The sequence below is a fragment of the Dama dama genome, chromosome 7 (assembly GCF_033118175.1).
Source record: "Dama dama isolate Ldn47 chromosome 7, ASM3311817v1, whole genome shotgun sequence".
Taxonomy (NCBI): domain Eukaryota; kingdom Metazoa; phylum Chordata; class Mammalia; order Artiodactyla; family Cervidae; genus Dama; species Dama dama.
The window spans coordinates 8,841,551-8,865,308 of record NC_083687.1 but is presented as its reverse complement, the minus strand read 5'-3'; the positions used below and the strand labels follow the sequence as shown (position 1 = coordinate 8,865,308).

The 23,758-nt window shown below is 36.7% G+C and overlaps 1 protein-coding gene across 10 annotated transcripts in view; it reads left to right on the top strand.

The window, feature by feature from the left end:
- Nucleotides 1–23,758, top strand: part of TINAG (tubulointerstitial nephritis antigen) — a 155,717-nt gene that overhangs the window by 46,179 nt on the left and 85,780 nt on the right. For all 10 annotated transcript variants that reach the window (XR_009693537.1, XM_061146371.1, XM_061146370.1 and 7 more), the window contains exon 9: nt 1,302–1,425. Coding sequence is in view for 9 of the 10 variants with exons in the window: in XM_061146371.1 (XP_061002354.1) it covers nt 1,302–1,425 (124 nt within the window). In the remaining variant the exon portion in view is untranslated. The remainder of the gene's footprint in view (nt 1–1,301; nt 1,426–23,758) is intronic.

The window sequence follows — 23,758 nt, the reverse complement described above, 5'->3', positions numbered from 1 at the left end:
TATGAATGCTAAGTCAGTAGCTCTGTGGAAGAGATTGCCAATAGCAATATCTTCACAGTTATAAATGCTGGTTGCCTCATCTTGCTGTAGATGCAACATGGCTGTCTGCATGTTGTTGCCAGTGCTAATGTACAACATTTTCCCCCTCTGCCTTACAAAAGAATGTAAAATGTGATAGAATGGTGAATAAATAGTACTGTGTGCATTCTTCTAAAATCTATAGAATTGAAAGAAGTTTAGGTGTGGGAAAAAGGAAGAAAGCAAAGAGCTGCATAGAGTACAGTTATATAAATTCTTAACATCCTATGGAAAGGTGTGTTTAAGTAAAAAAAGAAGATTTCATCTCTTTTATGAATATTTGAACACTGTCAGAAAAGGCATGCAACATTAAAAAATGAAATAAAAAGTAGAAATCAAAAGTAATACTTGACTTTGGAGGAGAAGCTTCATTTTAGGATCTATCAAATGTTAGTGGCTATATTTCTTATTTTATTTAAAATTCACATCAAACTAAGACAAGCATTGTGCATAGTTGTCAAGGTATATGTAACTAGCCCAAATAAAAATGCTTTCAATTCATGTCTTCTAGAGGAGAAGTTTAAAGTATTCACCATAAATTGTTCAAGGCTTTCAATAAAACAGCCACAATACAGGAAAGAAAAAGAAATAATCTAGGTGAGGGAAGAAAGGAGAGTTTTATAAAATATAAGCTCTTCCTTCTGAAGAGTATAAGCTCTTCCTTTCTGAATAATACACTATTGGCTTAGCTCCCCAGAGCTGGAGGGATGCAATCTTGTCAGACTATTTTTTTGCTAAGGGTTTACTTTTTATTCAAACTCACCAAGGAAACTTTTGTATTTACTTCTAAGGAAGAAGGACAATTACTTTAAATACTGTTTATTAGGTTCACCCTTCACTGATAGCTTAATTGGAATTTTAAGGGAGTGGTGGAGAAGCCCACGGTTAATGGAGAAATAGTGATCACTAGTGAATGTAGTGGGTTTCCTGCAAAGATTCAGCTCCTGATAATACTGCTTATGTCAATTAAAAATAGATCGAGTTCTAAATGTATAATGTGACCTTAAGTAATATTCTAAGTAGCTAAAAGTTACTTTTATAAGTGAACTAGAAAATATTTCAATCGATTAAGTAGGAAAGAAAATTAAGCTGAACTGCAAAATTCCTTTTTAGATTCTACCCCTGGTAATTGTTGACTGTTCTGTAAGAATTTCTGAAGGTTTTTTTTTTTTTAATATAATGATTTAAAATCATGTCATTTATCCTGTTGGATTTTATTTTAGCTATAATGCAAGTTCATGAGGATTTCTTCAATTATAAGACAGGGATATATAGACACATTACCAGCACAAATGAAGACTCAGAAAAATACCGAAAGTTTCGGACACATGCAGTCAAACTCACTGGGTAAGGTGATTTCTCAAAAATCTTCATTTAATACTTCCTGAAAATAAAATTGAAAATAGATCATGTGGTGCATTTAGGTGCCAGAATTCCTCTTGGTATGAGAGATTCTCATACAAATTAAAAATTGTAAAACCTTGACATTATTTAGTCATTATTTTAAAGTCCAGTAAAAAATTAACTCATTATTTTAGGAAAGGTACCAAAGCAAGTCTCTCAATTACTTGGGAATCCATCCTAAGAATCTGTTCTAAGGGCAAGGAAATAGACTATTGGAATTCTACATATGGGGATATCAAGGAAAGTGTGCAAAACCAAGGTGTGCTAGGATGTGGGGAGAAGGTTTTGGATGGAATTACAAATGGTAGAGATTAAGCAGGAAGAGAGGGTAAGATCTCCTTTTATCCAATGTAAAATTATTTGTTTAAATCTATGTGAGAACTGTGAAAACTTGTCTTACTTTGCTTTTCCATTCTTAGCTGTTCAGTGACTTTTCAGAAAGGCAAACGGAGTAAAAAATTCCTTTATACTGCTACTGGAGCTGGGAGTTCAGTGCCGCTGGAGTTCCATTTCCCTTCAGTTTGAAAGCCCTGTTTCTTCTAAATCTCCTTCCTATGTGTGTTTCATTGTCAGTTTTCGTGTCCCCTAGTAACAGTCATGATTTGGAAAAATTTTTCCCGTACACTGGGTGATTGAAATGATCTTTCTTATTATTCAGAGAACTCTGGAAATGGCAACCTTGACGTGGAATCTTTCTTGACTGATTAGAACTGATCCTTTATCATCTCTCTCCTGCCATGCTGATCAGGTTTTCTTCATTCTGCTCCTAAATTTGTTCATGCTGGGGTTGAACAATATGAATGTGTTTCTATTTAATCACTCTGCACTGTTTGTGTATTTTCCATGTTGAGTGTGTCAATTGAAGTAATGTGTTCACTTTTATAATAAACTCCTAAAAGGTTGAGACATTTCAAAATTTATCTCATATGTGTGACAATTAGCAAGGCTAATTCTTCTAGTGAACAAATAACTTTTGGAGATTTTATTTATTTTTCAGAAATGTGTTAGGGCCCTTGGGCATTGTTAAATGCCCTGAGGCAGTAGATTTTTATTCATTTCTCTATTAGTAATGTCTAATTTGGTAATTACTGTATTCGGAAAATTAATGCATCAATGAATTAGAGAGTAATCAAATAACCCAAGTAAGTTAATGTTCCTTATCAGAGAGCTTAGTGTACTTCTATGAAATACCTTACAAATTTATTGCATCAAATCCTATTTGCTATGAATTTGTCAAACACAAAGCTATTAGATTTAACTCACTTGTACTTAATGAATTTAAACTTCTATCAAATGCCCATCGCTGAGGAATACAAGGAAGATTAATACATAGTCCTATTCTTAAGGAGTTTAGGGAATAAAGTAGAGACATTTACAAGTGATTCCAGTATAAGGTGATAAAAGTTGTGTATTTCCATATGATAGCATTATAAAAATATATTATATATATTTACAAATATATACTTATACTATTTTATATATACTGCATACATACTTTATATATTGCATATATATTATATATTTATATACAATATATGTTTACAGTAGGTAGATAGATAAACCCGTAAATTTCTTTGCTCCTCATCCTTTTATTTTATTTTTAACTGGAGGACTATTACTTTACAATATTGTGATGGTTTCTGTCACACAGCAACATGAATCAGCCATAGGTAAACATCTGTCCGCTCCCTCTTAAACCTCCCTTCCACCTTCCTCGCCATCCCACCCCTCCAGGCTGTCACAGAGCGCCTGCCCTGGGTTCCCTGCATCGTATAGCAAATTCCCCCTGGCTATCTATTTTACATATGGTGATGTACTGTTTTACTATTACTCTCTGCAACCCCCTTCCTCCCCACTGGGACCCTAAGTCTGCTCTTCAGGTCTGTGTCTCCCGTGCTGCGCTGCAAACAAGACCATCAGTTCCAGCTTTCTAGATTCCATGTATATGTGCTAATGCACAGTATTTGTCTTTCTCTTACTGACTTACTTCATTCTGTGCAATAGGTTCTAGGTTCAGCCGTCTCATTAGAGCTGACTCAAGTGCATTACTTTGTTATAGCTGAGTAATATTCCATTGTGTGTATATACCACAGTTTCTTTATCCATTTATTTGTTGATAGACATATAGGTGGCTTTTGGTTCCTAGCTACTGTAAATAGTGCTGCAATGAATATCGGGGTACAGATGTCTTTTTCAATATGCTTTCCTGAGGGTGTATGCCCAGTAGTGGAATTGCTGGGTCATATGACAGTTTCATTTCTAGTTATTTTTTTAAATTGAAGGATAATTGCTTCACAATACTGGTTTGATTTCTTCCATACATCAACATAAATTAGACACAGGTGTACATGTGTCTCCTCCCTCTTGAACCTCCCTCCCACCTTCTGCCCTTTCCCAGTCCTCTAAGTAGTTATGGAGCCCCAGTTTGTTCCTGAATCATACAGCAAATTTCCATTGACTATCTACTTTACATACCGTAGTGTATACGCTTCCATGCTTCTTTCTCCATTCATCTCACCCTCTCCTTCCTCCACCCACCCTTGTTTATAAGTCTGTTCTCGATGTCTGCATCTTCAGTGCTGCCTTACAAATAGGTTTGTCAGCACCATCTTTCTAGATCCCATTTATATGCATTAATAATGATATTATTTTTATCTTGCTGACCTACTTCACTCGTATAATAGGCTCTAGGTTCATCCACCTCATTAGAACTGACTCTAATATGTACCTTTTCATGGCTGAGTAGTTTCCATTGTATATATGTACCACAGCTTTCTTATCCATTCATGTGTTGATGGACATCTAGGTTGCTTCTACATCCTAGCTATTGTAAACAGTGCTGCAATAAATATTGGGGTACATGTGTCTTTTTCAGTTTGGGTTTCCTAAGGGTATATGTCTAGAAGTGATATTGCTTGGTCAAATGGTGGTTTTATTCCTAGTTTTTATAGGAATCTCCATAGTGGCTGTATCAATTTATATTCCTATCAGCAATGCAAGGGAGTTCCCTTTTCTCCACATCCTCTCCAGCAATTCTTGTTTGTGGATTTTTTGATGATGGCCATTCTGACTGGTGTGAGGTGATAGCTCATTGTAGATTTGATTTGCACTTCTCTAATAATTAGCAGTGTTGAGCATCTTTTCATGTGTTTATTAGCCATTTGTACATTTTCTTTGAAAAAATGTCTGTTTAGTTTTTCTGTCCTTTTTGGGATTGGGTAGTTTGTTTATCTAGTATTGAACCACATGAGCAGCTTGTATATTTTGGAGATTAATCCTTTGCCAACTGCTTCATTTGTTATTATTTTCTCCCTCTCTGAGAGTTGTCTTTTCACCTTGCTTATAGTTTCCTTCACTGTGCAAAAGTTTTTAAGTGTAATTAGGTCCCATTTTCTTATTTTGCTTTTATTTCCATTACTCTAGGAGGCAGGTCACAGATCTTGCTGTCATTTATGTCAAAGAGTGTTCTGCCTAAATTTTCCTCTAAGAGTTTTATATTTTTTGGTCTTTAATCCATTTTGAGTTTATTTTTGTGTATGGTGTCATGAGGTGTTTTAATTTTTTGCATGCAATTTACATGTAGTTTACATGTAGTTCCTCAACTTTCCCAGTACCAATTATTGAAGATACTGTCTTTTCTCCACTGTATTTTCTTGCCTCCTTCATCAAAGACAAGGTCCCCATAGGTGCATGGGTTTATCTCCAGGATCTCTATCTTGTTCCATTGGTCTATATTTCTTTTTTTGTGACAGTACCATACTGTCTTGATGACCGTCACTTTGTAGTATAGTCTTATGTCAGGAAGATTGATTTCTCCAGCTCCATTCTTCTTTCTCAAGATTGCTTTGGCTATTTGGGGTGTTTCGTGTTTCCATGCAAATTGTAAAATTATTTGTTCTAATTCTGTGAAAAATATCATTGACAGTTTGACAGGAATTGCCTATCAATCCTTTGCCACTCAGTCTTCTCTATGGTCCAACTCTCACATTGGTACATGACCACCAGAAAAACCATATCTTTGACTATACAGACTTTTGTTGGCAAACTGATGTCTCTGCTTTGTCCCTTTCAGTAGGTTTATTACTAGGTGTTTTATTCTTTTTCCTGTAATGGTGAATGGGATTGTTTCCTTAATTTCTCCTTCTGATATTTCATTGTTAGTGTATAAGAGTGCAAATGATTTCTGTGTATTAACTTTGTATCCTTTGACTTTGCTATTTTCATTGGGTACTGTTAATGATTTTCTGGTGACATCTTTAGAGTTTTCTTTGTAAAGAATTATGTCATCTGCAAACAGTGAGCGTTTTACTTCTTTTCCAATCTGGGTTCCTTTTATTTCTTTTTCTTCTCTGATTGCTGTGTCTAGGACTGCCAAAACTATGCTGAATGAGTGGCAAGAGTGGGCACCCTGGTCTTGTTCTTGATTTTAGAGGAAATGTTTTCAATTTTTCATCATTGAGAAAAATATTTGCTGTGAATTTGTCATATATAGTCTTTATTATGTTGAGGTAGGTCACTTCTGGTCCTACTTTCTGGAGAGTTTTATCATAGATTGGTATTGAATTTTGTCGAAAGGTTTCTCTGCATCTATTGAGATAATCATAGGGTTTTTATCTTTCAGCTTGTTAATATGGTGTCTCACATCGATTGGTTTGCGGATATTGAAGAATCCTTATATCCTTGGGACAAAGCCCACTTGGTAATGATTCATGATCTTGAGAGGGTAACAGGCAGGAAAGCCAGGGTCTCCAAACGGAGGAAATAGGCTGCAAGTGCCAGACATTTTTATCTCTCTTAAGCGGCAGGAGGAAACAAACCAGCAATATATTTTTTTCTTCTCTATACAAATTTAAAAGGAGGTTTCTCTTAAAGTGCTGTGTTGCCATGACACCTGGTTTCACCTGAAGCTAACTATTCTCAAACCTTGAGTTAACCAATACATTTCTTTTTTATGGAAATGTTTGTCTTAAGATATGTTAATTTATCCCAGACTCTAAGTTCCGCCAAATGGCCTAACTTACTTACTCAGATATTGTTCCCCTAATCTATGTAAATGAAACTATTTGTTTGGTAGTCTGCCCTTCTACAAGATTCAAGTCAATCGTTTTATGGCCAGATGAATTATCTGGTGCCATTCTAAATTCTAAGACATTCCTTTCTTTTCATTAACAGACTGTGAGTGACTGTATAACTTACAGCTAAAGACTCGGAGTGGGGTACTCCTTCTGCCCCTTTCTGATGCCTATGTCAGAAGCTTTCTCTACCTCCTTTATACTTTAATAAAACTTTATTACACAAAAGCTCTGAGCGATCCAGCCTCGTCTTTGGCCCCGGATTGATTTCGTCTCTTCCAGAGGCCAAGAATCCTGGCATCTTATCGTTCAGCAACAACCTTTCAATCTTTTTAATGTGCTGTTGAATTCTGTTTGCTAGAATTTTGTTGAAAATTTTTGCATCTATGTTCATCAGTGATATTGGCCTATAATTTTCTTTTCTTGTGGCATATTTGTCTGGTTTTGATATTAGCATGCTGCTGGTCTCATCGAGTGAGTTTGAGAGTTTCCTTTCCTCTGCAGTTTTCTGGAAGAGTTTGAGCGGGATAGGTGTTAGCTCTTTAAACTTTTGTTGGAATTCACTTTTGAAGGCATCTGTCTCTGGGTGTTTGTTTACTGGAAGATTTTTTTTTTATTATAGTTTTGATTTCTGTGTCTGTAATTGGCCTATTCATATTTTCTATTTTGTCTTGGTTCAGTTTTGGAAGGCTATACTTTTCTAAGAATTTGATGGTTTTTTTCCAGGTTGTCCATATTATGGGGATATAGTTGCTTATAGTAGGATATTACGATTTTTTGTATTTCTGTGTTGTCTGTTATAATGCCTCTTTTTTCTAATTTTATTAACTTGAGCCTTCTCCCTTTTTTTCCTGATGAGTCTGGCTAACAATATGTTATGGTCATTATGTAGTGTCTTTCTTTGTTTCATAACTGTCTTTATTTTAAAGTCTATTTTTTCTGATATGAGTATTGCTACTCATGCTTTCTTTTGATTTCCATTTGCATGGTATATCTTTTTCCAGCCCCTTGCTGTCTGTCTGTATGTCTCCTTAGGTCTCAGGTGGGTCTCTTTTAGACAGCATACATAGGGGTCTTCTTTTTGTATCCATTCAGCCAATCTGTGTCTTTTGGTTGGAACATTTAGCCCATTTACATTTAAAGTAATTATTGATAAGTTTCATCCTGTTACTGTTTACTTTATTGTTTTTGGATTTGTTTTTATAGGCCTTTTCATTTTATGTTTCTTGTCTAGAGAAGTTCCTTTAGCATTTATTGAAGAACTGGTTTGGTGGTACTGAAGTCTCTTAATTTTTTTGTCTTTAAAGCTTTTGGTTTCTCCTTCAAACCTGAATGAGATCCCTGCTGAGTAAAATAATCTTGGTTGTAGTTTCCCCCCTTTCATCACTTTACATATATCTTGCCATTCCCTTCAGGCCTGCACAGTTTCTGTTGAAGGTCAGCTGTTGGCCTTATGGGGGTCCTCTTGTATGTCATTTGTTGCTCTTCCCTTGCTGCTTTTAATATTTGTTCTTGCGTTCAGTTTTCAATAGTTTGATTAATATGTGTCTTAGCGTTTCTCCTTGGATTTATCCTGTATGGGACTCTCTGGGCTTCCTGAACTTGGATGGTTATTTCCTTTCCCATTTCAGGGAAATTTTCAATTATAATCTCTTCAAATATTTTCTAATACCCTTTCCTTTTGTCTTCTTCTCCTAGGACACCTATGCTTTGAATGTTGGAATGCTTAATGTTGTTCCAGAGGTCTCTGAGGCTGTCCTCATTTCTTTTTATTATTTTTTCTACTCTGCTTCAGTTATTTCCACCATTCTAACTTCCAGTTCACTTATCCATTCTTCTGCCTCAGTTTCTCTACTGTTGGTTCCCTCCAGTATATTTTTATGCTCAGTTATTGCATTGTTCATTGTTGATTATTTTTTAATTCTTCTAGGTCCTTGTTAGACATTTCTTGCATCTTCTTGGACTTGCCTCCAGTCTACTTATCTGTGCCTCCATTGTGCTTTCCAGATTTTAAATCATCTTTCTATCATTAATCTGAATTCTCTTTCAGGTGGACTACCTATTTCCTCCTCGCCTGTTTTGTCTTGTAGCTTTGTACTGTGTTCCTTCATCTGCTGCATATTTCTCTGTCTTTTAATTTTGTTTAATGTATTGAGTTTGGGGTCTCCTTTCTGCAGGCTGGGAGGTTGCAGTTCCTCTTAATTGTGGAGTCTGTCCCCCATGGGTAGGTTGGGACCAGCGTCTTGTGACGGTTTCCTGGGTGGGGGGACTTGTGCCTGTGTTCTGGTGGATGGAGCTGGATCTTGTCTCTCTGGAGGGCTGTGCTGTGTCCACTAGTGTGTTTTGGGGTATCTGTGGGTTCAGTATGGATTTGGGCAGACTGCCTGTTGATGTGCAGAGTTGCGCTCCTGTTTTGCTGAAGGATTGGTATGGGGCATCCCAAGCTGGAGCTTGCTGGTTCTTGGGTGGTACTCGGTCTGTGCTGAGTTGGGGGCCTTTGGGTGGGCTCTTGTCTATTAATGTTCCATGTGGTGAGGAGTTCTCTGAAGGTCCAGAGTCCTAGATTTAAGTCTCCTACCTTTGGGGTTCAGACCTGACTCCTTACAGTAGCATTGAGACTTCTCAGGCGACATAGCACGGAAGACAAAGCCTCTAGATTAATGGTGAAATGGCTCTCAACAGCCAAGAACACCCAGAGAGATTCATGGACTCATTCCAAGGATGTTGGTTTTCCTTTCTGGATGTCTGGGGTCCTCTGCCAGTGTTCAGAAGATGTTTTGTGTTCATTGTTATAGCTGGGGTGCTCTGTCTCCTCACAGCCACTGCTCCATTAGGAAGCTTTGACTGGCTGACAGATTTCATATAGGGACCCACATTTCAAAAGGACTCTGAAGCACAGTAATAGACATCCTCATAGCCCTCATGGTAATCCTTTTCTGGTTGGTGTTTATTTCCTCCTAGATCTTCTTGTCTGCTTCATGCCTCACCATTTTAGTTTACTCTTCTCTCTTTTCTTACCAAAACCTCTGCTTTGGATACTATGGTCATGAAAGGACTTAATTGAATTAAAAATGCCAGATATTTTGAAACATGGCTTCTTTTATATGCCAATAATAATAAGAAGAATGAAATGTTACTAATTAAACTAAGAAACTCCATTGATTATTAGATGGATTTCAATTTAGAGATGTTAAAATGTGGGGTGAAAGTGTATCACACAATGAAGAATATGATAATTAAGATTTTCATTGTGGCCAGTGGTCTCTATGTTATGGTCCTCTATATGAGTGACAGCTCATCCTGTGTCTTTGTCCACTAAAACTTATGAACTTTCTTTACACCCTCATTTGGAAGTAAAACGTAGTACCTTAGAGGCATTTACTTTTGCATATGATTCCAGGAATTACCACTAGAACTCAAATGAAAAAAAAGTAGCAGCTAGATATTTTAGAAAGTTATGGGAAATTATGTGGATAAGTCATTGTCATCCCTGCTTGTGGGACAGGATTTTATTGAGGAATAATCTATCTGTTACAAAAGAGAATAATAAAAATTATTTTAGGACATATTTTTGCCATGGTTCAATAATGCTTTATGTAAAAGTTCATTTATTCAGCAAATATTTTATTGAGTACTTCTATGTTCCAGATGTGTTGTTAAGAAGCTAGGGATATATCAGGAAACAAAATAGACACAGGGTCTTCATCAAGTTTATATTCTATGAGTTGATGTATGGCTGTTAGGGAAATTCAATGGTGTTTATGAAAGGCCAGAATTTTTATGCTAAAGTTGGTATGTTTGTGTGTCTGGGGTCAAAAGTATCAAATTTTTAACATATAAAAATTGACTGAGAGAGAGAGAGAAAAGGTAAATAATTGGAAGGTGGAGGCCAAAAGGAAAGCAAACACTGAGAAGTCCAAGAAAAACATGAAAAAATAACAAAGATGTTTCAAGTAGATTGTGAATGAGGATTGTAGTTTTTTAAATTCAATTCAGTTCAGTTCAGTTCAGTTGCTCAGTCGTGTCTGACTCTGCGACCCCATGAATCGCAGCATGCCAGGCCTCCCTGTCCATCACCCACTCCTGGAGTTTACTCAAATTCATGTCCATTGAGTCACAACCCCAAATACATTAAAATGTTGCAAAGTGATAGAAATTGGGCATATTTCCAAAAAATGACTGTGAAGGCATTTGGTTTGAGTAAATTATTGAAAATCCAAGTCAGAGATTTCTGTAAGCTTGATGCAAATCCATAATGTTACTTAAAATTGAACGCTGAGTCGTTTCTCTTTTCTACATATTCAACAAACACTAAAAGAAAGCCCATCTTCTTCATCATGTTGTGCTAGGTATCAGGTGTGAAGAGAAAAATGAAAACAAAAACATAAACACACAGCCTTTGCCCTCTCAGTGCAACTATATATTAACTAAAAACACTAAAAAATGGGAAGTTTTGATATATTTAACAAAGGCAGGGTGGAAAGTGATAACATTTATTATAATACCTGATCTAGACTTGAAGATCTGAGAAAGACACTTGAGGAAGAAAAGTAGGAGATAAGATTTATGAGTTGTTTAATAGCAGGCAAAGGGACTAGTTTGCGTAAAGTCCTTGTGGTCAGGATACAAAGTAGTACATGAACACAAAGAAAGTTGTGTTTGCTGAATCTTGGAAGGCAAGGACTTGTAGGCTAGTGTAGAGAAATTAGTCAAAGATATTAAGTATTCCATTAAGGATCTTAAGAGCAAAGGGAAGTCATTGAAGATTTAAATATGAAAGTGGTATGATCTTTGTATTGTTAAAAAATATTGCTTTGTTAAAGCAATAAATATAAAGAATGTGATATAAAAGGCAAATGGTGATAAAAGATAATGTTCTGGACTTAGATGGTGGAAGAGTTGAGAAAATAAGGGTGAGTCAAAAAAGATTTCAAGAGAAAAGCTGGAAGATGGGATGTGGATTTAATATTGAAATGAATGATAAAATGGAGATGTGGTGTTCACTACTGGGCTTGGTGACTTCAAGATGTCTTTGAGACATAAAAATGCAGATAGATGTCAGAGAAGACAGGTAGATATACGGATCTCAAGGTCATAGTAGAGGCAAGGGTTGAAGATGAATGGTACTGAACAGAATAAGGAAAGCAAAAAAAAGGAAGACAGACTGAGGCTAAGGCATGGGAAAAAGCTAATATTCATAACTGGCTAGAAAATGATGAGCCTGTAAAGAAAGAGTGGAAACCAGTGAAGATGTTTTAAAAAGTGGTTATTGTAAGATCTGGAGAGAACTGGAAAACTGTTAAGCTTGCAATCCAGAGTATGTGAAGACATCTGTCTTAGAGAAAGACTGAGTGGCAAGTCTATTATATCAACAGAGGAGGAATAAAGAAGGTTAAACGAAACTTCTGACATGAAAAGTAGTGGTCAGTTGAGGAAAATTCCTATCAGATTGCTTTTCTTTTCCTAACCAGGAATTAGGAGGCGAGGTTATCTGTGGAGGGAGGAGGTGGTGGGAGGATGAATGATCAGAAATTTGAGGATAGACATGGTTTGCAGTGGTCCTTTGGATATTTAGGTGAGGGAGTTGCCCCAGGAACCAATAGGAATTGCCTCACGTTGCTGATGGTACCTTCTGCCCTCATATATACGATCTCTGCGGCTGTAATCAGCACTTTGATGGATGCAAAGAGAAATGAGTTCATTTAAGACTGACAGTTCTCCATATGGATGCAGTGAGGCATCGGAAAAGCAAGGGGTTTAGGATATGAGTAAGATGGCAGAAAACTTAATCAGTCTGATTAAGAAAGAGTTGATGGATTCAAAGAAAATAGACAAATCATTGGACTAGAGATCATGATGATTCTAATCTTTGTGATTTTTATGATTCTGTAACTTATTTTTCTTACCTTTTAGAGCTTTAAAGTTCTATTTTTATTGTTTATGAGAAGAAAGTAATCATGTGTAATAATGAGTTAATATTTTACAGATTATGAACATCATGGTAGAATGACTAAGTCATAATTTTATATGTTAGCACCTAATTATCTTGGAATACTTAGTGTCTTTTAGGTCCTAAACACTTGATTTCTGCCTATCTATCTTATATATTTATTTATCTATTCATCCATCCATTTAAAGATAGTTACCCCAAAGAGGCTATGAAAGAGGCTATGCTTCACCTTGTAATAACTTACAATGAAAGAGAATGGAAGAAAATAATATATGTGTATATATATAACTCATTTTACTAAGACAACATTATAAAATCAACTATATTTCTTTAAAAAGTAAAAATAATGCTTCAAAGTTAAATTTCTAATATAATTTCCTCATATTTTCTAAACATACAAACAGAAAGGATTCCAGGAACACAAATCACTATTAAGTGCAACTGCACCTTTTTTTATGTAGTTTTATTAGGGCTACCACTTGTTTTTCCCCACTCATTTCTTTCCCCTTCTTCCTTTCTAAATAATAACTGAATGGTGAACCTGAAATTTCATGCTATATTATGTTTAACCCCTGGCAAATTGTTACATTCTGAGCAGATGTTTTAATTAGAGGTTTTTAATGAATAGCAAAGTCTAAGACAGATCAATGAACACTTACTTAGAAAACGAAAATAAACATGTGATAAGTATAGGCAACACAAAAACATTGAGTTTGGGTCCTGGGGTATCTTTAATGGCAAAGTACTTAGTTCTTTCTTTTTGGGAGGGGGACTAGAGGGCGCACTGCTTTGAATAACAGTAGCTGCTGCAATAAATAGACTCAAAATACTTGATAATTCAAATACATTTTTATAGAAGTATATTATTCATTTAATAGTTCAAGATCAGAGGTCTTAGATTTGGGGTGACTTTCCCCTATGTGGTTTCAGGCACCCAAGCTTTTTCTACGTTGTTGCTCTGCCATCTTTTAAGGTCACATGTTTTTATTTTATTCTGCATCTGGAAAATAAGAAGAGCATGAGGAGGACTTTTTAAATTCATTTCTTTTAAAGCCTTGACTCAGAAATGACCTTTCTAGTCCATTCATGTCTGTTTGGCTAAAGCGCATTGATATGACTCTACCCAGCTGGAGTCAGCAGGGAAGTATAAACGTTTTGTCAGTAACATTATAATATCAGAACAAATAGAGGTATATATTCAAGTAGAATTCCAAATTTGCATAAACTTAAAAAAAAAACGAAAACAGAAACACAAATTCCAGGTTGTGGAGCGCTGACTTGATCTGCATCTCCTAGCTCCTTCAGTGGTTATGTGTTCTGCTTTTAGAGAATCTTCTTGGGAAATTCTAAGAATTACTGCTCTGCAAGATTAAACCAATTAATAAATGCATTTAATTAATATACCAACTATATTTATAATTGCTGGAGCAGCACTGTCACACAATCCTCTGTTCAAAAAGCCTTATGAGATGGAATTATCATTCCACTTTACTAGAAATAAGAGCCTGAAAATGTTTTAGAAAACTTTAGGTTCTTCAAAATATCTATTTTAACAATACTATGGTTATATATAAATGTTAACTATATTTGTCTATATCTGTCTTTCTTTCCATTTATTATCTATCTATCAAGGAAGGTCCAGTATCAAGATTTACTCATTGTATATTTACCACATAGGTTTTCTCAAGGAACTGTTCTATTTTTTCTTTTACAAAAAAATTCCATTAGGGTAAAAATAGATGTATCCTTTTTTCCTATATAAACTTATATTCTCCCTTGCTTTGATCACACACCTTTAATCTATACGTAAAGTCTTTTTCCTCATTTTTCAGCAAGAAACTTCTTTTGAGTATGTAATATGTGTCAAGTACTGTGCTAGGCATTAAGAATACAAACAGCAAAAATATCCTGCTCTGCTCCGATTTTTCAAGCAGGTGGGGAGAGAGAAACAGGGGTTGCAGAGAAGGAGATGGGGAGACAGAGAGGGAGAGAGAGGAGAAAGCAGTGCTAACAACACACAATGTCTTAAGTGTGGAGATGCAAATACAATAGGAATTTAAATTGAGTAGTGAGGGCACGTATCATATAGGAAGGCACACAACTCCACTTCTGGGGCCAGAGAAAACTCCAGGGAAGCGGTAACACCTGCTGTGGAGGTGAGCAGAACAGAGAGGAATTACTAAAGCTATGTGGAAAGAGAAGAGCCTGTCTCAGGAAAAGTGAGCAGAAAATGGCCAATCTCACAGTAAGAGAGAACATGATCCACTTAAGACACTGGAAGTATTGACTAGGTAGCGAGTAGAGCAAGGGGGAATCTAGTGACAACTGAGACTAGAAGGTAGCCTAATCCTGGAGCATTCGTCTTTTAATGATGATTAACTTACCTGTTCGGGGTCCTCACCTGGTCTGAGTGCTTCAGCATCTCTGGGTTTGCCTCCCTGTCCTCCGATCAGCTGCAGGAATTTGTATGTCTTGGCAGCAACATTGTTTTGTTTTCAGTGAAAGTTCCAAGTGCCCAGGTGGTTTTTCTGCTCCCCTCATTGTGTGATGTTCAGTTTAACTCAGCTCAGCCTATTTCTGGGTCATTCTACTTTGAGATGTAGGTGTATCTGAGAGCAGAAATTGTCACCAAAGAATAGAAATGGGATTTCAATAAACAAGATCCACTGTTCAGTTTCTGCTATAAAGCAAGCAGACAAATTGAATAACATTCAAAACAGAAAAAGAATCTTTCTTTCCCTGACACATTGTGGCAGACCTGAGCTCTGGGAAGTATTGTTCATATGTTAGCCTGGTCTTCAACTATTTCCACTCCGGTAGTGCAGACAGCCCTGTAAACACACGGTGTGAGGGGAGGTGAGCTCAGGGTATTTCTACTCCACCATTTTGACTGATCTCCAGCAACTGAAACAAACAAAGAACCCCTATAATGGAACTGCATTGAAATGTAAGTGGTTTTGAAATGGATGGAGTCAAAGTGCTTGAAAGCCTGGGGTTGGGGGCAATCTTCACCAAAAAGTATGCAGGTGAGGACTAGAGTAGGAAGTGACCCTAGAATAAAAGTCACTAGCATTCTTGTACTTTATTCATTTTTCTAGCAGAGACTTCAATTTTAAAATCTTGATGGATCTGAGCTCATAATGTATTGGGAACACTGACTTTTTTATACTATTGACTAAACTCCAGTTTATTTCTGGCTTCATAAATTTACTTTTAATGGCTTTGACCTGGACAAGGCTTTAACTTTTATTCTAGATTTTCAAACTTCTATTTCTAAGGTAATTAAGTCAAAGATCTACCTGGAAGATATTTGGGTGAATGATGTGTGGTGATGATCTAATTTTTTTCTCTAAACTCTGAACTAAAAGCAACAAGGCCACATAATAAATAATGCATTCCTTCTTTACCCTTTGAAATGCATTTTTATAGCTTATTAAGTTATTATATAAATTTATTATGGTTTGACTCTGGGGTGTTCTGTTCAAAAGACACGCTATTGTTCAGTTTCCGGCAGCTTTATTTTACTATCAGCTTGTTTCAAATTGCTGTCTTGCTCTCATTTTTCAATATTTATCTAATGATATTAAAACAAACAAAATACTCAGAGCAACTTAAATTGGAACTTGTATGTTATATTTATAAATAAGATAACATAAACTTTCTTACTTTAAAGGCTATTAAGTCCCTTGCATTTATTTTTCTTTAGAGAAATGCTATTTTTAAAAGATTTTCTTTTTTATAAAACTTTTTTTCTCTTCACTATACCCTAAGCTTTTTATATCTTTCTTAAACACAATTTTTAAAGATGAGGTTATTTGACTGCTAAATTGTTATTTTACTTTTATTACTGTGTTGAAATATTCCAATTGTAAATAGTATTACAAATAAAAGAAGTATTAAAATGATAATTTGATTAAATTGATTAGATAATTTGCTACTTTTCAAACTTAAAATATTTTATCCATCTAAGATCTGTAAAGGACCCTGGATTTTATCTTCCCAATAACCTAATATAAAAAAAGAGGGCATAGTAATAGAGATTTTCCAGAGATTACATGCTGGTTAGTTGCAGACCCAATATTCAGCTGAAACCAGTTCAATACTAATCTTGTTTAGTAAACCACTGGACTGACATTAGAGAATCTATATCAAAGCTATTGCTCTAATTTACTTAGATGTTTATTCTTTTGTAAGCTGGGATAAAAGGATGTTTGTGAGGAATAAATGGGATCATGCAAACACAGTACTCATATGCTGGATATACGGGAACATTCAATAAATGTTTACTGTTATTAGTAATAATATCAACAGTGGGGATCAATTGGGCCATATTTGTAATCAGATACATAATTCAACAACTTTTTTTTAAGTTTTAAAGTTTTTTTTTTTATGTAGACCATTTTTATAGTCTGTATTGAATCTGTTATGTTGTTGCTTCTGTTGTTTATGCCTTGGTGCTTTGCTGTGAAGTATGCGGGGTCTTAGCTGCCTGGAGTGAAGTGAACTGAAAGTCGCTCAGTGGTGTCGTGTCCCACTCTTCGTGATGCATGGACTATACAGTCCATGGAATTCTCCAGGCTGAATACTGGAGTGGGTAGTCGTTCCCTTCTCTAGGGACTCTTCCCAACCCAGGGATCAAACCCAGGTCTCCTGCATTGCAGCTAGTTGGTAAAGAATCTGCCTGCAATGCGGGAGACCTGGGTGTGATCCCTGGGTTGGGAAGAGCCCCTGGAGAAGGGAAAGGCTACCCACTCCAGTATTCTGGCCTGGAGAATTCCATGGACTGTATAGTCCATGGGGTCACAAAGAGTCAGACACAACTGAGCGACTTAGCTCCCTGATCAGGGATCAGACCCTCACCTCCTGAACTGGAGGGCAGAGTCTTAACCACTGGACTGCCAGGGAAATCCCAAAAACCTTTTAAAATTTGCTGAATTTCCTCCCCAACCCCTGCCCCGCCAATATGGGACATTTTGAAGAGGTTAATAATTGTCAATGACATTCTCAAATTTTAAATGTTATTCAGATTCTTTCCTTGTGAATGAAAGTTGAACTTCTAATCTGAGAAAATGGAACTGATGTTATGGAAAGTAAAACCATTCTGGGTGTTATAAATAAGTGACATCATCTTAAATAATTCTTAAAAGTTGGCTTGATGTTTCTTTTCTAATATTTTCTAAGATTTTAAATTTATACATGCTAGGAGCTGAGGGTACTGAGATAAATAACACTGAGAGCCTTAATAAATAAAACAAGACCCACTGTTTTGATGCAGCTGGCTAGGGAAAGCTATCGATCATTTAGGAAAGCCACTGAGTGGTTACACAGACTGTTGGGATCTTTTGAGCTGAGTTCATTGACAGAAGCGTGGAGGTGAAGAGAGACCCAGGGAGGTGAAATTGGTTTTATTTTTCTTCTGTGTTCAGAGCTGATGGCATCACATTGCCTTGTCTGTCAATGCTGAATCAAACAGACAGCACAGTCTGTATTCCCTGCCTTTCTCTTGTTTGACATTGGTCTTTCACTGATCTGTCATCTGGAACACTGACCAGGTCTGTTCACTCTGTAACTGCTGTTACTAACAACAGCAAAAATTATTGCTTTTATAAAACAAAGCAATAGAAAAAAGTACATTTATTTTCATTTAAGGAAAGGCAAAGTAGAAGGGTTGGTTTAAAAAGAATTCTCACACACACACACACACACACACACACACACACATATATATATGTGTATATGTAATTTAGAAAGATGGTAATGCTGATCCTATGTGCAAGGCAGACAAAGAGACACAGATGTAAAGAACGGACTTTTGGATTCTGTGGGAAAAGGCAAGGGTGGGGTGATTTGACGGAATAGCATTGAAACATGTATATTACCGTATGCAAAATAGATGACCAGAGTGAGTTCAATGCATGAAGCAGGGCACCCAAAGCTGGTGCTCTGGGACAACCCAGAGGGATGGGGTGGGGAGGCAGGTGGACGGGGTTGCAGGATGGTGGGACACATGTGCACCCATGGCTGATTTATGTCAGTGTATGCCAAAACCATCACAATATTGTAAAGTAATTAGCCTCCAATTAAAATAAATAATTTTCAAATAATTTTCATATTTCATATGAAATAATGTCATTTGCAGCAATGTGGATGGACCCAGAGAATATCATACTAAGTGAAGAAAGACAGAGAAACAAATAAATGATATCAATTATCAGTTCAGTTCAGTTCAGTTCAGTCGCTCAGTCATGTCCGACTCTTTGCGACCCCATGCCAGGCCTCCCTGTCCATCACCAACTCCCACAGTTTACCCAAACTCATGTCCATCGAGTTGGTAATGCCATCCAGCCATCTCATCTTCTGTTGTCCCCTTCTCCTCCTGCCCCCAATCCCTCCCAGCATCAGGGTCTTTTCCAATGAGTCAACTCTTTGCATGAGGTGGCCAAAGTACTGGAGTTTCAGGTTCAGCATCTTATTTGCAACCTAAAAACGTGATACAAAAATAACTTATTTACAAAATAGAAACAGACTAACAGATTTCAAAATCAAACTAGAGGTTGCCAAATGGGAAACTTGGTGGCGAGGGAGAGATTATATTACATTAAGGTAAGCATATATATACTGCTATATATATTAATAAAATAGATAACCAGTAAGGGCCTACTGTATAGCACAAGGAACTTTGCTCAATGTTCTGTAATAACCTATATGGAAAAAGAATCTGAAGAAGCATAGGTATATGTTTATGTGTAACTGAGGGACCTTGTTGTATACCTGAAATTAACACAACATTGTACATCAAGTATACTCCAACAGAAAATAAAAATTAAATCAAAAAGATAAAAAGAGCTGTTGGAAATCTCTGCTGACATTCATAAAAGCACATCTTTAACACATATATAAATATATACATGAAACACATATTTGTGTGTACATACACTCACACAGGGCTTCCCTGCTGGCTCAGATGGTAAAGAATCTGCCTGCAGTGCAGGAGACTCAGGTTTGATCCCTTGGTCCAGAAGATTCCTTGGAGAAGGGAATTGCTACCCATTCCAGTATTCTTTCCTGGAGAATTTCATGGACAGAGGAGCCTGGCGGGCTACAGTCCATGGGGTCACAGAGAGTAGGACACGACTGAGTGACTAATGCACACACGCTAACGCGGAAAGGTGTCTAAGATGGTTTTTGCTCCAAAACAGTACGGACTAAGTTTGATTATGGAGGCAACTCTGTAGAGCATTAAGAACATGTAATTTAAAGACAAGCTTAGGTGCAGAAGCTGGTCCTTGCCCTGCTCCCTGGGTGATCTCAGGCAGGTTATTTAATCTCTAAATCTCAGTTTCTCATTGGAGTAATAACAGTTGCCTGACTGTCTTGTTAGGATTAAGGGAGACAGTGTGTCTGCTTCCTAGTAGGCTACTCATTTTACATGTTCTTTAATATCTATAAAAAATTGTATTTTCTTGAACTTTTAAATGTATTACCTTGAATCTGTTTTAAGAATTATTTTTTAAAAGTATAATATGAAGCTGATTCTAATTAGGGCATTAGTACTGATCAAGGACATGATGTACTTTTACCCTTATCATTTCAATTTATTATTCTTTTTAGACAATGACTCAATTATTCTGAGAAGACAAGCAATTGATTAAGAATGAGAAGGAAAAGAGAAATGTGACTATAGGAGGGAAAACTTTATTTCTTTGATAAATGTGATAACATTCTTATGATGTTAGATAGTATGATTCTGTTTGCACAAAGAAAGTCAGATAGGTAGTTGGGAGTTTGGTTTTACGTTTACACTTACATTGGTTTCACATACTTTTTAATTCTGTAGGGTTGTGTAAAACTTGTGGTTTGAAGTAATAATTTTCTATTGGGTAAATATCGAGGAAAGACATGGTACATGAACAAGTGTTTTGATCGAGGAAGGTGATTATAGACAATTCCCTAGATTTATGGAGAACTTGGATTATAAAAAGGCTGAGAATGGTTTTTAGGTACTGGGAAAGCATACTTTACCTTCCTGCTGAGATGAGATTTAATGCCTGTGGATGCTTCAGATTTGGGAGGCCTGCGTGATGGAGCTTTATTATGAGTCCCTGGAACAGTGCTACCTTTCAAATTTAGCTTTTTCCTTTTTGTAGCTTAGTATATTATTTTTGGTGATTCTGTTTTATTTCTGTTTTCTAATCTAATACCTTCTGTGGTAGGTATGTCATTACATTCTTAGTTACATCTGACTCTTTGCGACCCTGTAGACTGTAGCTTGCCAGGCTCCTCTATCCATGGAATTTTTCAAGCAAGAATACTGGAATGGGTTGCCATTTCCTACTCCAGGGATCTTCCTGACCCAGGGATTTAACCTGCATCTCTTATGCCTCCTGTACTGGCAGGTGGGTTCTTTATCACTAGGGTAGGTAGTGTCCTCAAAATTTCAAATATGATAGAGTTCACATGAAGGTTAGGTAAAGTGTATGTTTGTGAACTTTCAAGATTGCCCCTTGAAAGATGGAGTACTTTCAGAATAATCACTATACACTTTTAGAAAGTATGTATTAGGTTGGCCAAATGGTTTGTTCAGGTTTTCCATAAGATGCTATGGAAAAACCCAAACAAGCTTTGTGACCAAACCAATTATAGAAGTTTACTGTGTTGTAATCTAGGCTCAGGATTTTATCTTCTGCTCCAGGAGTATAACAATTCTGATGAATGAATGAACTGGGAGGTTTTGTTAAAAGCATGTGTTGCTATGGCAATTTACGTGTTCCTCAACAAAAACATGTGGGATGTGATTCACTCCTTCAGTAAGAGAAGATCAAAGAGAAGGTCGGGCCGAATCTATGTTTCACTAAGAAAGGGAAAGATGGCAGATAACTAAATTTCATGGATGACAAATGAGTACTATCTGTGACACTAAATGAAAACTTTGATTTATTTTCATCCTCAAAATAAGTATATCAAATATTATTTTCACCCCATGATTCTAATAATTAGGTTAATAATGTTTCTGGGTATATGTGAGTTGGCTGGATGTGAGTGAATGCAACCCTGATGGAATGTTATCACGACCAAGCTGTCCCTCCTGACTCCATCCCCACACTTTTCACTTTAGTCCATCTTGTTCACCATCACCAGCTTTATCCTTCTAGGGCTGCCTACAATCCTTCCCATTCCAAACCTTTCATGATACCTCCATGAAGTCCCAAAAGGTAACCCCTGGCATTATCTCCATCTCTTCCCTCAGGTGTGCCCCCGTTCCCTTGGTATCGTCTACAAATTGCTCAAGTCCCACCATTCACTGCCTCTTCACAGCTGGAAAGGACTCCACCCATTTCTGCAGTCCGGTCCTACATTTGTTGCTTGTGTTCCTTAGACACTAGGGCAATTTGGCCACTTACTACATAATTTTTAACTGTTACTTAACTTCTTTTGGCCTCAGTTGAATTATCTGTGAAGGAAATAAATTGGATTACAATCAGATTAAATTGGCAACACTGTTTGATCTTGACTACTCAACTCTGCCATTTGCTGACATAAATAATATGTAGATGAGTGAGCTTGACTGTTCCATAACTGAGTCACTTTGCTCTACACCTGAAACTAACACACTGTAAATCAACCCTCCCCCAATAAAAAATAAAATAACAAACAACCAAACAGGCTGTGGGCCAGATTTAGCCTATTAGTCATATACTCAAACCCAAAGTCTCCTTTCAGTGCTAAGATTTTATAAGAAAATAGAAAGCCATTTCTATTCCCAATATCAAATTGCTGAAGTTTTCCCTTACCGTGTAGTTTCATTAGATACTACCCTAGTTCATTGTCATTGATGGTGATGGACAGTATTGGTCCTACAGTCTCTCCCAGCACGTTTCTCATGGCACAGACGTCTCAGCACATATTCTGTCGATGTAGTAAATGCAGAGGAGTACTTCTCCCAATCTCAGAGCAGGTCATTCTAACCAGAGCATGAACTGAGTACAACCTTGTCATCAATTTTGTCCATAATCCTTTCTGTAGGTCAAATTAAATGTGATAGTACACCCAGCAATCCTTTGCTTCCTGAAATATTACAATAGGGTAGTGTAAGCAATATTCCTGCAACTCAATAAACAGTGTTGTTTGGATGACTAATTAATATAAGGAGCACACAAAACATACAATCTTCTCTGACACTTTCATACAGAAAATGATCTTTCAGACATCTCCATATGCTTTTTCAATGATGAAGTTTATAGCTCATTGGCAGAATGCATCAATAAAAGTAGCCAATCTTAGATTCAGTGAACCCTGGCTTGATGTACATTTTGTTTCAATGGAAAAATGAAGAAGGGTGAGGGAGACCCTCATTTTATTTTGCTTTCCCATGCAAACTATTCTCATTCATCTCTGATCTAGCATTAATTAGCACTTTGTGATGTCTCTCTGTCCTATTCAAGATGGCCATGCTCCCCAAGCCTGAGTAATTTTTTGAATGAAGTTACTAAGTGTCGCCATTAGAACACTCATAAAACAACAAATCCCTGTGGATCTTTGCCTCATTATTACTGCAGTTGTCTTTCAAATCTTTGTGTTAAAGAGCCCTAATTTTCTAGCTGTAGTCTCACCTTTAAAAGTGAAGTCCTAGATCCAGAGTAGTCTTATCATTGTTATGACTTGAAACTCATTTGGTGGTTTCTTTATACTTGTATCCTATCTGACTTTCATTTCCTTAATAAGAATGGTTGGAGTTTCATATCAGGCTCTCTTAATGTATCTGTTCCCTGTTTTCTTCCAAAATTTCCGGTTTTAGTTGTCTGTACTACATCAGATTTCTTTACATGTCCACTGTTTAGAAACTTTGCTTTTTATCTGTCTGGATCTGTATTCACTAATATGGAACTGGTCTGCCCAGACAACATGAATTTGAACTCCTCTGTTCAGTCTATTGGATAAATGCTGGGACCCCAGATGTGAAAATTATCTGAAGCATTGCAACATTTTGATCTAGATATTTGGATCACAGTGTAATATACTTACCATCAATATAATATTTTTTCCTTCTTGTCACTCCAGATTCTTAGCTGGATATAAAGAACTTGATTTCTAAGCAAATATATCTTGACTTTGTAGGTTAGAAAATAATTGTTCTCATCACAGAATTCCTTACTTTGTGTGTGTGTGTGTGCTCAGTCATTCACTTGTATCCAGCTCTTTGTGACCCCATGAATTGTAGCCCACCAGCCTCCACCAGGCTCCTCTGTCCATGGGA